At 54.3% G+C, this 13,213-nt stretch overlaps 1 protein-coding gene across 4 annotated transcripts in view; it reads left to right on the plus strand.

The window, feature by feature from the left end:
- TAGLN2 (transgelin 2) overlaps positions 1-13,213 on the plus strand; it is a 303,419-nt gene that overhangs the window by 137,070 nt on the left and 153,136 nt on the right. For all 4 annotated transcript variants that reach the window (XM_085637502.1, XM_085637503.1, XM_085637505.1 and 1 more), the window contains exon 2: positions 4,393-4,618. In XM_085637502.1, coding sequence (XP_085493628.1) covers positions 4,406-4,618 — 213 coding nt within the window. In that variant the 5' untranslated portion in view covers positions 4,393-4,405. The remainder of the gene's footprint in view (positions 1-4,392; positions 4,619-13,213) is intronic.

A 13,213-nucleotide genomic window follows, 5' to 3' on the forward strand; every position in this document is an offset into this window, starting at 1 on the left:
TGTACTCCTGACAGTGGCAGACACAAAACTTCTTCCAGGGTTGTGAAAAAGGTGGTTGGAGGGAAAGTGGACTTGCAGACTCTCAGATTTTCGCATGAGGCAATCTACACCTCCTTATTTGCCAATGCTAAAATGCAGTTGACAAATATTTTCTAGGAGTACTATTTCTTGGCGTACTTCAATAAAGTCTTATGAATTCACGAAAGCTGTATATTTGCACTTAATGCAAGGACATGGGTGCACTTTTGAGACTTTAATAATTGGGCCCTTAATTAGGTCTGGTGTTAACCATTACCTTTTATGATTATTAAAATTCTGTTTCTCTCTCGGTCTATTGGCTAGCTTCAATGTAAGTGACAGCATTCTGTGTTTTTTTACAAAGAGTTTATCAACACAGTTGTTTTGTTCAGTGCCAGGAACTACTGTGGCAATTTGGGCTTTTTGAGACAAAAACTATTTTTGCTTTTGCCAATGTTTTTTATAATGGTGAGGGTCTGGCAGCTCCCACCCAAATAAGATTTTACAAACACCATGCTGAAACAAGTCACGCATTGACAAAACCAAAAGGCTGACCAACAATTTCAGACCTACTGGCTTTACCAATGCTTGTTTATTTCTGTTTCCCATTGTCTTATTAAAACTGGTTACATTAATTTTCTATTCTAAATATTGTATGTGAAATACTAGTATACATCAACCCATTCGCTGCAAAGAAATGGTACCTAACATTTTACAGTAGTTTAGTGAAATGCTTTTGCATTTTTTTTGTGAACATTTTATTTTGAAAGCAAAGAATCTTCAATTCTGCTTTCAAGCCTCTACAAATATTTGCATCGAATCGGAGAGCATTCTGGGAGCATTATACATAGCCTCATATAGCTAACCACTGAAAATGTGTACACATTTGTATGCTGTAACCAGTAGTGCTTTCTGAGCTTACAACATTTACTTGGAGTGGAGTGCTCACCCTAATAATAAAGGTTTTGCATTAATGAACCATAAATACAAGTTTGAACAGCATTAACACATCGACACTAATATTACCTTAATTGCAGGCAGTTCCTTTCCCTGATCCATAATGTGGTACTGTAAACTGGCAGCCAAAGGGTTTGTGCTGCAGGGGGTTCGACCTACTTGTCCCAAGGACAAAATACACATTTAAAACTTGTTGCCCTTGACCCTAAACAATATGTCCTGGGCGTCGGGCTATAGGAATCCCACATCCCTGTTCAATGAGGGACAGAGGAGGGAGAAGGACAGTGAGGGGTAGAGGAGGGAAAGAGGACGGTGCGAAGCAGAGTTGGACAGTGAGGGACAGAGGAGGGAGAACAAGGACAGTGAGGGACAGAGGAGGGAGAACAAGGACAGTGAGGGACAGAGGAGGGAGAAGGACCATGAGGGACAGAGGAGGGAAAGACGACAGTGCGGAACAGAGTTTGACAGTGAGGAGCAGAGTGAGGTAGAAGGACAGAGGAGGGAGAACAAGGACAGTGAGGAACAGAGGAGGGAAGGACAGTGAGGAACGGAGGGGTGGACAGCGAGGAACAGAGTTGGACAGTGAGGAACAGAGTGAGGTAGTAGATGGACAGTGAGGGGTAGAGAGGTCACCGGCTGTCCTTGAAGGGGCTGCTGGTGCCAGGAAGAGGCCTTGAGTCAAGAAGAGAGCCTTGAGCTAAGAGGCCCTTGTGGTAAAAATAAGGGCCCTTGTGATAAAAATAAGGGCCCTTGTGATGAGGGTGGGGCGGCCTCAGCCCCACAGGCTGAAGGACGGGTTGGGGTGCTTCTGCCCCTCTGGTGATAGGCCTGGTGGAGCCCGTGTGATGAGGGCGGGGTGACCCCAGCCCCACTGGCTGAAGGGGGGGGGGGGGTGTGCACCTGCCCCTCTGGTGAAAAGCCTGGTGGGCCCTGTGTGATGAGTGGGGGGGATGACCCCGGGCCCACATGCCGTAGGGCGTCTTCCTGCCCCTGTGGTGTAAGGCCTGCTGGTGATGTGTGGTAAAAGCTGGCAGGGGCCCTGTGTGGTAGAGTCCCAAGTGTACAAAGAGTAAAGCCTGTGTGTCACGGGTGCCCTGGCCGCGGCCCTCACTCCCACTGGGTAACAAGGCCTCTAGCCCTGACCTACCCACAGAGACCCTCCCTGAAGGAAGCTCCATGGACGGAGCCGTTCCAGCTCAGCACTTCTACCTTCACCCTGTGTTTGTGCGCGTCCATATCCCCGGCCCTTTGACCTTATTATAACCCACGGCCCTGCTGGCTGTGGTAGGAAGTGTTTTATTCCCCACTCTCTGCACTCTGGGATACATGGTTTTCCTAAGGATGGAGTTTCCGGTGGTAAAAGCCCCCTGGGTGGTAGTCACTGGCTTAAGATCCTGCATCAACAGTGAATGTGAAACGACCCTGTGGTAAAAGGTGCAAATATCATGTGTTGAATGTTGTCAAATGTGGTGGGTGCCGCACCCCCTGCTGTAAAAAAAAAATCAAAATATGATGTGGTAAATGTGGTAAAATATCTTGGTGCTGCACCCCCTGCTGTAAAGGATACAAATATAATGTGGTAAAATGTGGCGGTGCTTCACCCCCTACTGTAAAGGATGCAAATATATGTGGTACAATGTGGCGGGTGCCGCACGCCCTGCTGTAAAGGATGCAAATATCATGTGGTAAACCATGGCGTGTGCCCCCCTTTCCGTGCGGTAAAAGACTGTGTTTGCTGCAGCCCCCCCCCCCTTTGAAGATGGCCGCCCATGGTCTACGCCTGTGGCTGCTGCCCTCCTTTGTAAACTTGTTGATTCTCTGCGAAGATGTTTCTGCACTGGATGCTCAGCGTTCACTCATGGCTTGCTATCGTCTGGGAAAGTGATATGCTGCAAACGGAGGCAAACATTTGTGGGAAAGTTTTATGGCAAACGAAGAGAACCATGTTCCTTCCCTCAGGGTATTGGGCAGGACTTGCAAACCATTCAAACCCACGAGACAGTATCCAAATCTTTATCCCCGCGCTCATTTTTACACTTATGACGCACCAAGTATCATTTTAATCGGCTCCGACTTTAATTTCTAAATTCAATGCTAGAAGCAATCGGTTTCTTTTAATGCCACAGCATTTCGCATACGTCAGCGCCTCGCAGAGCTTGCTTTACAACTGTACATTACTCACTTCACGGACCACTGACAGGGTTATGCTACACTGTGAGTGTAACCTATGACCCCACTGGAAGAACTCCATGCCAGAGGAAAATAGAGAACATGTTGGTTCGATACGGCGCTTCAACTTAGAAACATTGAAAGGGGTCATGGGGGTGCGTCTAACAGGAGATCGCAAACCTAACACACGCAAACCATTGGATTTGTGCTGGTGTTGGAGACTCTCTGGTGCACCATCGACCGAAGGAGAGACCTAAAGAGAAGTAGGATTTCTCAGTGAGTGGTAGGCCTAGACTTGTTATTGAAAAGACAACCTTTGCCTCGCATATGCTGGACCCTGAACTAGACTTGCCAACCCTTCCCTCACTGGCCATACTCTGGGAGTCACCTTGCTCCCCCAGAGGCTTGCCTACTTTTATCATCATGTGACTAAGAGAACGGAAAGGTTTCTTTAAAGCAAGCTAAAATATGAATTTGCAGTCCAACAAGGGCCCAGCTCCAAGGGTATTTTGTGGATAGCCATATAAGTTATCAATCTTGTATGAGTGAGGTGGAGGACATGAAGTTTGGGTGTAACAACCCCCCCCCCCCCCCTCCCCCCCCCCCGAAATATTTTAAGATGGGTGATTTGTTATGTTATAGTGATTTGCATAGAGCATTATTGCCTTGCTGCACCGTCGGGAGCCTTCGTGCCCTGGTCGCGAGGTTTAGGAAGCCTATAGTAAGTCGTCACCTAACTATTTTTACTTCACAGGTGGAAGGTGTAACTACAAATTTGATCGTGTTTTCATATATCAAGAAACCTCCTTTTTTTCTTTTAGCTAGTTTGAGAAAGCTATTATTGTGAACAAAATTCTGTATTTTCATTGAATGGAAAGAATACCTCATTGCACTAACAGGTTGGAGTGAAATAACTGTATATTGCTAAAGGCAGGTCTAAATGGGATGGGGAAGGTGAATAGCAATACGTTTTCCAGTTTGAGTGAAGGAGAGCAGACATTGACATCTGCTGAATTCAGAACACAGAGATGAGGAAATTGAGTGGAAATGAAATGTACTGGGCCTTGGGTTTGAGGGGTACTAAGAAACCAAAAAGGCTGCTAGAAATGAAGCACATGTTGGGTTTTATAGAATATGCAAGGGAGTTCTGGGAAAGTGAATTAAAATTAAGCCTGTTGACTACTTTACTGAGGAGTGCTATGGGACACAAGTTGGACCCTTCTAATATTCGTATCTGACTCTCTACAGATCAAACGTCACCATGGCCAACAAGGGACCCTCATATGGACTAAGCAGGGAGGTGCAGCAGAAAATTGACCAGATGTATGATCCAGATTTGGAGCGCGTTCTTGTGCAGTGGATCATTACCCAGTGCGGTTTGGCAAGCAGCGACGATGCTGATGCTCACTCTGGTGTAAAGGAACCCGAGCGCGAAGGCAAAGAGGGCTTCCAAAAGTGGCTCATGGATGGCACGGTGAGCAGCGCGACCTCTTCTAAGATCCAAGTTGGCCTGTTTTTATCATGTTATATTTGTGTTTTTATTTTCATGAGCTCTTAACCAGATGGCTATTAAAATGCTGTGGTGTCCATTTTACACTATCTTCTTCTCCCATCCCTCCTCCGTGTTTTATTTGAATCCGATCAGTATTGAGTGAGCTTTAAATTGTTCAATGTGCCATGGTGACTTCTTTCCACAACAATATTGTCAGAACTAAAGAACATATAACGCAATAAACATTAAATGACTTGTATTTTTGTGGAAAACTCATAAAATGCCAGACTAGCCACATAAACATTATTTTCCTAGAAAAATCAGTAAACCAGTTAAGATATTTGTGGAGATAATTGTGAGATTTGAACAGGAATGTGTTCTGGTAAAATTTTGGGAAATGGTGAATGCTATTCTACACAGAATCTAAACTGATGTTCAAAATAGCATTTTTAGACTGTGATGTAAAAGCGTGGCTGTGCAAGAGACTGTGCGAAAATCCTATGCAAAAAGATTTTAAATGTTGACTAATTTGCGAAATTGTACATTGAGGCCCAAACACCAGGATCCCAGTGCAGTTATGCAGTGCAGAAAATTCCCAATATTTGTGCTATTTCCACACTGCTGCGAGGATGCCCCTTAAGATTGAGTCGTAACTAAAGCAGTCTCTTTCTATGCCAATTCCCGCATCGTTATCCTCTATTCTGGAAAAATTTCACAGTTGGGAAAAAATCTGGACTACTCTGTTCTCTCCCCCCCGACCCCCCCCCCCCATCCCCAATTTCTAAGCGCTTGACAATTTTTTTATATATTACCAGCTGAATATGCATTGTTCCAGTTCCTAAGTGCCATGAACTGAACGCCATGTCTGCACGCTGCAGGTGTAAACTGGAGAGCGCTTTATGCGCTTTTCTTTTTTTTTGAAAAACGTTTTTATTGGCATTTATATGGAAAGACATACACAGGCACAAGTGGTAGCGCCAGCAGCACAGAAATTTACATAGCAAGCTTGCTCAGTCGCAGCCCTCTTGATCTCTCAGTCTTGTGGGCGCCCAGGCCATCCGACCCTATCCTAAGTAGGGCCGTCGGTGCGTTTCCGGGGGCAGCCGCTGTGTATGTCCTACCGGAGCGCGGCCTGATCTCTGCGCCGCAGGGGTGCCGCGCAGTGTATTTGGACCCCTTTGCGTGGTGTCGCGAAGGCGAGAGAAATGCAGCCAGTGGGTAACTATGAACAAACTGGGGGCAAGGAACCAGGGGATGGGGGGGGGTGCACTATGTCTGCTATCAGGAATGCTTGTAGCTATGCGCTCGAGAGCTGGACCAACGTGAGAGAGCAAGGATAGAGAGGGGGGGGCGGGGGGGAGCCGGGAGGGTCGCGGACGCCGAGAGGAGGAAACATGCCGGAGGGGCCGGGGCATCAGCCGTAGCCTATGAGGGGTCCGGCGGCGGAGTATGCGATACCTGCCTCTGCGAGGCACCGGGCGTTTGGACTGCCCGCGCCGCTCCCCGGGAGGACTCCGAGGTCGCTGGCGCCCCCAGGGGATCAATCGGTTGTGTACTCGCTGCAGCCGCTGTTTCCTGCGTGAAGGTGTGCAATAACATGGCCCAGGGCATGGAGATCGGGTGTTTGCGCATCCCTCGGGCCTCCTCCGTTCTAAGTGTGGTTTCCTCCGCCTTGCCCCATTTCTTGACCGCTCCCACCCACGCCGCTGCCGGGGGCCCCCCCGGCGACTTCCAGTGCATACCGATGCATCGTTTAGCAAGGAGCAACATTAAGAAAGCGAACCTCCTTTCCACTTTCTGCGACTTGTGACGTTCATGAATACCCAGCGCGCACGCCTCCCATGTGTCCAGGTCCCGTAACCCCGTAACCGCTTGTTGGGCAGTGTGAATTGTGTGCCAGTAACTGTGTAGGGTCGGACAGTCCCAAAACATGTGCTTGAACGAGGCCGCGGGCTCCAGGCATCTAGGGCAGCCAAACGCCCCGTCAGGGTAATATTTCTGCAGCTTTTCAGGGGTAAGATACGCCCGGTGCAGGATATGCAGCTGTATGTTCTTAAACCGGTAATTGCGGGACACTTTTTTTGGTGTATTCGAGGGCCCTAGCCCACTCCCTGTCATGTAGAGGCCGCTGGAAGTCGTCCTCCCAGTGGTCCCGGAGGGTCGCTAACGTAGGACTCCGCAGAGTTCTCACCGCTTTGTATATCCACGTGACGAGATGGCGACCGGGACCCATCTGCAGTATCGCATGAATGACTGGGTGTGTGGGGGGCTCCGCCTCCATCCTTCCCCACTGCCTGTGGCAGTCCGTGAGAAGCTGCCGGTGCCGAAGGAATTGTCCCCCGGGTAGCTCGAAGTCCCCCACCAGCGCCTCGAAGGACTGCAAACTTTCACCGGAGAACAGCATTCCCACCTCCGCTATCGCATGATCCGTCCACGCCCGCATCATTTGCTCTGTGTAATATGTCCGGCCCCTAGGGAGCCCCACCAACGGCAGTAGTGGAGAGTACAGGGGGGTGCCCCGGCTAAGGCGATGAACTCGTGCCAGGCAGGCGCGCGCCGTCATGACCTGAAGGGGCCGGGATACCGGCGGTGCTGCACCCGGCAGCAGCATGCGGTGGACGGCCGGGACTGGGATCCGCCCCGCCTCCGTGATCAACTCCTCCTGCGCTCGGCCCGCCGTCCAACGCGACACCCACTGCAATTGGGCGGCAAGGAAATACGCCTCGAATGAGGGAGCCGCTAACCCGCCCTGATCCAGGGGCAGTTGCAGTTTTGCCAGGGCTATCCGCCGGCGGCCGCTGCACCAAATAAGGGTCCCGAGCAGAGTTTCCAACTCCCGGAACAGGGATCGCGGAGGAACCACCGGAAGATTGGAGAAGAGGTACAGCAGGCGCGGGACCAGGATCATCTTTGCAACGGCTATCCTTCCCGGCACGGCCAAGTGGAGGCCCTTCCAGAAATGGACCTGGGATCGGATGGTGCCCATCAGCGCGCGGTAATTCCCCTCATAGATATCTTGCGGCGTATGGTACAGCTTAATGCCGAGGTAGCGGACCGCCTGGGGACTCCACGAGACCTCAACGTCTCCTATTCATATCGGACCCTGGGGCACAACTTGTGTCAAGGGGTAGACAGTGGACTTGGCCCAGTTCACCCTGAGGCCCGTCACCTCTGCAAAGTCATGCAGGATGCGCGATATCGGGGTCAAATCGATCGTGATGTCCCGGACGTATAGGAGTACGTCATCGGCGTACATCGATACTGCATGGGTAGAATTGCCTATCGGAATGCCCCATTCCCCACTCTCCCCGCGCAACATGATCGCCAGCGGCTCCATTGCCAAGGCGAAGAGTAGGGGGGAGAGGGGACACCCCTGTCTGGTCCCGCGCCGGATCGGAAAGGAGTCCGAGATGAGAGGGCCTATGCGCACTCTGGAGCTGGGCGAGGAGTAGCTGAGCCGGGTGTAGGCTAACAGTTTGGGTCCAACGCCCATGCGCAGTAGGACCTGAAACAGGTAGGCCCAGGAAAGTGTCAAACGCCTTTTCAAGGTCAAGCACCAGACACGCTGCCCGAGGGAACCGCTCCCGCACCTGGTCCTGCACGTGGAACAACCGCCGGATGTTAGAGGTGTGCCTACCAGGCACGAATCCACTCTGATCCGGGTGAACCAGCCGTGGTAGGACCGTGGCGTACCTATCCGCCAGGGCCTTCCCATAGATTTTGTAATCCGCCGACAACAGAGTTATAGGTCGGTAGGAGCCAAGCTGATGCGGGTCCCTATCTGGCTTAAGGAGGGATACTATGACGGACTCGCGCATGGAGCGAGGCAGGACTCCTGTGTCTACAGCCGCTCGGAACTGCAACTCAAGTTGAGGGACCAACTGGGTCGCGAACGTCTGGTAAAACTCAAGGGGGAAGCCATCGAGGCCGGGGGCCTTATGGGTGGCTAATGCCTTCATGGCGTGCCGAAGTTCGGCCGCCTTGAGAGGGCGATCGAGGTCCTGGCGCGCATCACGATCAATGTGGGGGAGCTGAATACGGTCCAGGAAGTCCGCCGGGGCCGCAGCCGACGCCACGGGACGGGGGCTTGTGTATAAGCACATGTAGTGCTCTTGGAAGGCCTTAAGTATCTGCCCCTGCGAATACACCAGGGTACCCCGGACGTCACGGATGGCCGTGATGGTCGGAAGGCTCGAGTCCTGCCTTACGAGCCACGCCAACAGGGCACCCGCCCGGTCGCCCTCTGTGTGGGCCCTAGCAGCGTAAGCCGCGAAATTAAACCGGCGCATGCTTGCCAACGCCACGGCGTATGCAGTCTCGGCGCTAGCCCGCGCGGCCGGCGTGACCTTGGCAGGATCCGTCTCCTTAGTGAGTGCGGCCAGTGCCTCCTCCATCCGCAGAATGTCTCCCTCAAGAACCCGTCGAACCCCCGTAATATGTCGGATGCAATTGCCACGCATCACAACCTTAAAGGCATCCCACTCTGACGCTCGGGTACTAGCAGTGCCGGCGTTCTCCCTGAAATAATGACGGATGTGGTCCACCAAGGTTTGGCGGAAGACCGGGTCTTCAAGGCTGTCCCGAGGTAAGCGCCACGTGGGGACGGGGGGATGTGGCGGGCGCCACTGCAGCGTGATCGTGTGGGCATCATGGTCCGATATAGTTCTACCCAGGTAGTCAGCGTCCAGAACGGTGGGAAGGACGGCGGGGGAACAGAGGAAACAGTCCAGGCGCACTCTAAGGTTGTGCGGACGGGAGTGAAAGGAGTATAGCTTAGCGGTGGGGTTCCGAGCCCGCCAAGCATCCGCCAAGGACCAATGATGCAGCCAGGCCGTGAACCGTTTGGCTTGTGTGACGATGGGGGAAGCGGGGGGGCGGATGGGAGCGATCCAAGGTGATATCTTGCACGCAATTATAATCGCCCCCCAGGATTCACGGCACCTGCGCGTATGCGCTTAAGGGATTGGATAGCGTGTCCCAAAATTTGGACTGATCCACGTTCGGCCCATAGATGCTACCCAGTAAGAGCGTCTGGCCGTCTAACCGACCAAGTAGGAGGACGTAGCGACCCTCCGGATCTATTACGTGCCATATCTCCTGAAAAGGAACCCCCGGTCGCACCCATATGAGGGCACCGCGGGCGAATGCAGAGTAAGTCGTAGCATACAGGGTCCCCCGCCAGCGTCTGCGCAGTTTCGCCACCTCCCCCGCCGCAAGGTGTGTCTCCTGCAGGAGTGCAATGTGTGCCTGGTGACGCTTGATGTATGCGTATACGGAGTATCGCTTGCGCGCCGTGTGCATGCCTCGCACGTTCAGTGTGAGAAGTGGGATTTCACCGGCTTGTGCCATCAGTGCATGTGTCTAGCGCGCAGCGCAGGGCTGGTCAGTCGGGGCTCCCAGAGGCCCCCCGGCGCCCATCCCCGCGCCCCACCCCCACGGGTCGTGCCCTACAGCGCGGTAGCTCAGCAGCGCATGGGTAGGGACATAGTGCAAAAGGTGTGCGTGGGGAGGGAAAGGGAAACTATGGCGAGGCGAACGGAACTTGCCCCAACTCGGAGGACATATCGCCAAGCGCGATACGTCCAAACTGGCTCCCGGGTTGCATGGGAGCATGAACCTAGTATGAAGGGGGAGTTCGGCTGGCGTCTGCAGCGGGCTCTACGGGTGGGCTGTGTACGGTATTTAAGATGAGCCACTTGGGGAATGTAGACGCTGCTGGGGGGGGGGGGGGGGGGGGGGGGGGGGGAGTGCCCAGGGCAACGGGGAGAACGCTAGTAGCGCCGGGCCAGTAGTAGCATGAAGCGGGGAAACGGCAGCCCAGGTTGCGAATGTGTGTCCCTTTGTCCATAGTCACTCATATCAGATCGTCAGCCGTTCGCGGGGTGACTGAAGGCAGGGCCCCCGAGTCAATCCCGGACTGTGTCTCCTCACTGTCCTCTTCCTCCTCCGATGTGAAGACATGGGGGGCCCGCTCCAGGTCCGTCGCCGGGGAAGCCGGACGTAGGCCCGCCACCGCTTTGATGGCCTGGCGCCTTTCCAGGACGATCTGCTCCAAGTCCGGCGACCCCAAGGTGTGTGACGGCCCCCCGGGGGTACCCGGGCGGTTTCGTCTGCGCGAGCGCTGCCTCCTGCGGCCCCCCACAGTCGCTCGCTGTTCATTAGGGCGCCCGTTCCGCCGGGCCCCCGTACAGTTCTGGTCCGCCCAGTCGTGTGCCTCCTCCGGCGTTGTGAAGAAGTGGGTGACCCCGCCCTGGATGATCTTCAGACGGGCTGGGAATAGGAGAGAGTACTGTATGTCTTCTGCTCTAAGGCGCCGTTTCACCTCCAGGAAGGACGCCCGCTGGCGCTGGACCGCCCGTGAGTAGTCGGGAAAGATCATGACAGTGTTGTTTTCAATGCGTAATGGGCCCGCCTGTCGGGCCGCTCGCAGTACTGCATCCCGGTCCCTGAAGTGGAGGAATTTGGCCAGCAGCGGGCGAGGTGGGGCTCCTGGCTGCGGCCTACGAGCTGGCACGCGGTGCGCCCGCTCGACAGAGAAGTAGGCCGTTCGGTCTTCGCCAGGGGTGAACGACTTAGTCCAGGCTTCCACGTACTCCACCGCATCTGCCCGTTCAATTCCCTCCGGCAGCCCAATGACGCGGATGTTGCAGCGTCGAGACCGCCCTTCCAGGTCATCAACACGTTCTTCCATGGTGGACATGCGACTCAGCAAGGCACGCATCGAGTCCCGGTGTGTGTCCACCATAGGCTGGAGGTCGGCGACCGCTTTGGCGTTGTCCGTAACTTTATCAGCCAGCTTGCGGTGGTCGTCGCGGAGATGATTGACGTCTGTAGTGAGGGTGCCCAGCTGCTGCTCCAACGAGAGTCGCGACTGTTCGATCGCCGCCAGGACCTGATCCAACTTGATCGACCAGGACGGGTCCGCGACCAATCCTGCGGCCGCCGGGGCCCCTCCCCGCGTTCCGGCCGGGCCCGCCGACGCCGCTCCGGATGCTGGCAACACCGCCCTGGACTTGCCCATGATGGCGACTGGCAGGGTTATCGTAGGCGCGGGTCAGGCGCGGAATCCGGGCTAGTTGAGACCGAGGCCAGTCCCGGGCCCTCCGGTGCCGGGCCGTCTCGCTGGCGGAGCAGGTGTCACCCTCGGCGTAGACTCCCGACGTCCTGCTCCTACGGCCTGCGCCTTCCACTGCGCTCCTTCAGACCAGGCCCGGGTCCGCCACCAAACCAGTAGTGCGCCGCCCAGGTGACCAAGCCGACGTCGGTGCCTCACAGGTCCCACGCTGGCCGCCCTGCGCCTTGGACAGATCCCAGAGGAACGTTGCCGGGGGATCGGAGTCCGGGCAGCACCTCCGGGTCCCGGGGGGCCGACGTGCACCCCCGCCAGTCACCCTGCTTCGCCGCTCAACTGACTCTGCCGGACTGCCACTCACCGCCATCTTGGAGTCAGGCAGACGCTCTCGTTGGTGGTATCCGAGGCTCCTCTCCCGTGGAAGTCGCCCCCCCCGGGGGTCGCCGCCTCCAGCTCTGCACACCACCTGCACCTCGGTCTTCAGGCTCGTTCCGCGGAGGCCGCTTCGTGGTCTCCCCCGGGGGTTGCTCACAGCCGCGGTGGATAGTAATGGCGGCAATCCTCAACGGCCGGTGCCATCGGCCGTGCCGCTCCCCGCCAAGCCGCTCCTCCGCACCGCGCCCAGCTCCGTCACTCCGGGCGATCCTCGCCTGAGGTAGCTAGCTGGTGTCCCCGTCCCGGGTCCGCAGGCCGTCAGCAGCCGCGGCGGGGCCGGACGGGCGCCATTTTGTGGTCGGCTCCTCCACGTTCGGGCGGCTCCCGCTGCAATTACTGGCCCCTGGGAGCCGCTCCGCTACCGGAACATCAGCGCCGGGCTCCCTGCGCCGCAGGGCAACTACAGGAACGTATGAGTCGCCCCCAGGCTCACCGGGAACAGGCGAGGGGAAAGCCCGATCCCGGAGCCTCAGCAAGACGCGTCCGTCTCGGCGGCCATCTTAGCCACGCCCCCTCTTTATGCGCTTTATTATAGACAGAATGACTTTAGGTGCGGATTTAAAAACGTCCTTGCTTGAAGGCATGAGCGGGAGAGGGAAGGCCCTTGAGTGGTTACTTTGTACCTGGTAGCCTCAGGATTTGATTTACAATCAATTCGTGTTGGAGGCTAGTACGATCAGAGAATGGTACCCTGCTTGGAAAAAAAAAGTTAAGCCAAGCAACCATGCTTGAAAAAAAAAAGATAAGTCAAGCATAAAATGTAATAAAGAAGTGAGAGAAGCAGGTTGAAAGATTTAGGCATGCAAATGTGTCAAATTTTAAGTGTAAACAAGGAGCACACCTATTTATAATTGAAAGTTGTAATTTTTAGAGGTTTTGTAGCAACGTGTTTTTGATTTTCTGTTTTTTGTAGAAGAATTGCTTTTGTGAAGGGTGTCTTCAAAAATATATATACTGAGGAGTCTGATTAATATAATTATTTCTTCTAAATTGCAGATGTAGGCTGTCGTAGAGTGCAGTAACTGGATTTTCCACCCGTGTCTGAAATTAAGACATAATACATTTGTTAA

The sequence above is a fragment of the Triturus cristatus genome, chromosome 12, assembly GCF_964204655.1.
Source record: "Triturus cristatus chromosome 12, aTriCri1.1, whole genome shotgun sequence".
NCBI classification, from domain to species: Eukaryota; Metazoa; Chordata; class Amphibia; order Caudata; family Salamandridae; genus Triturus; species Triturus cristatus.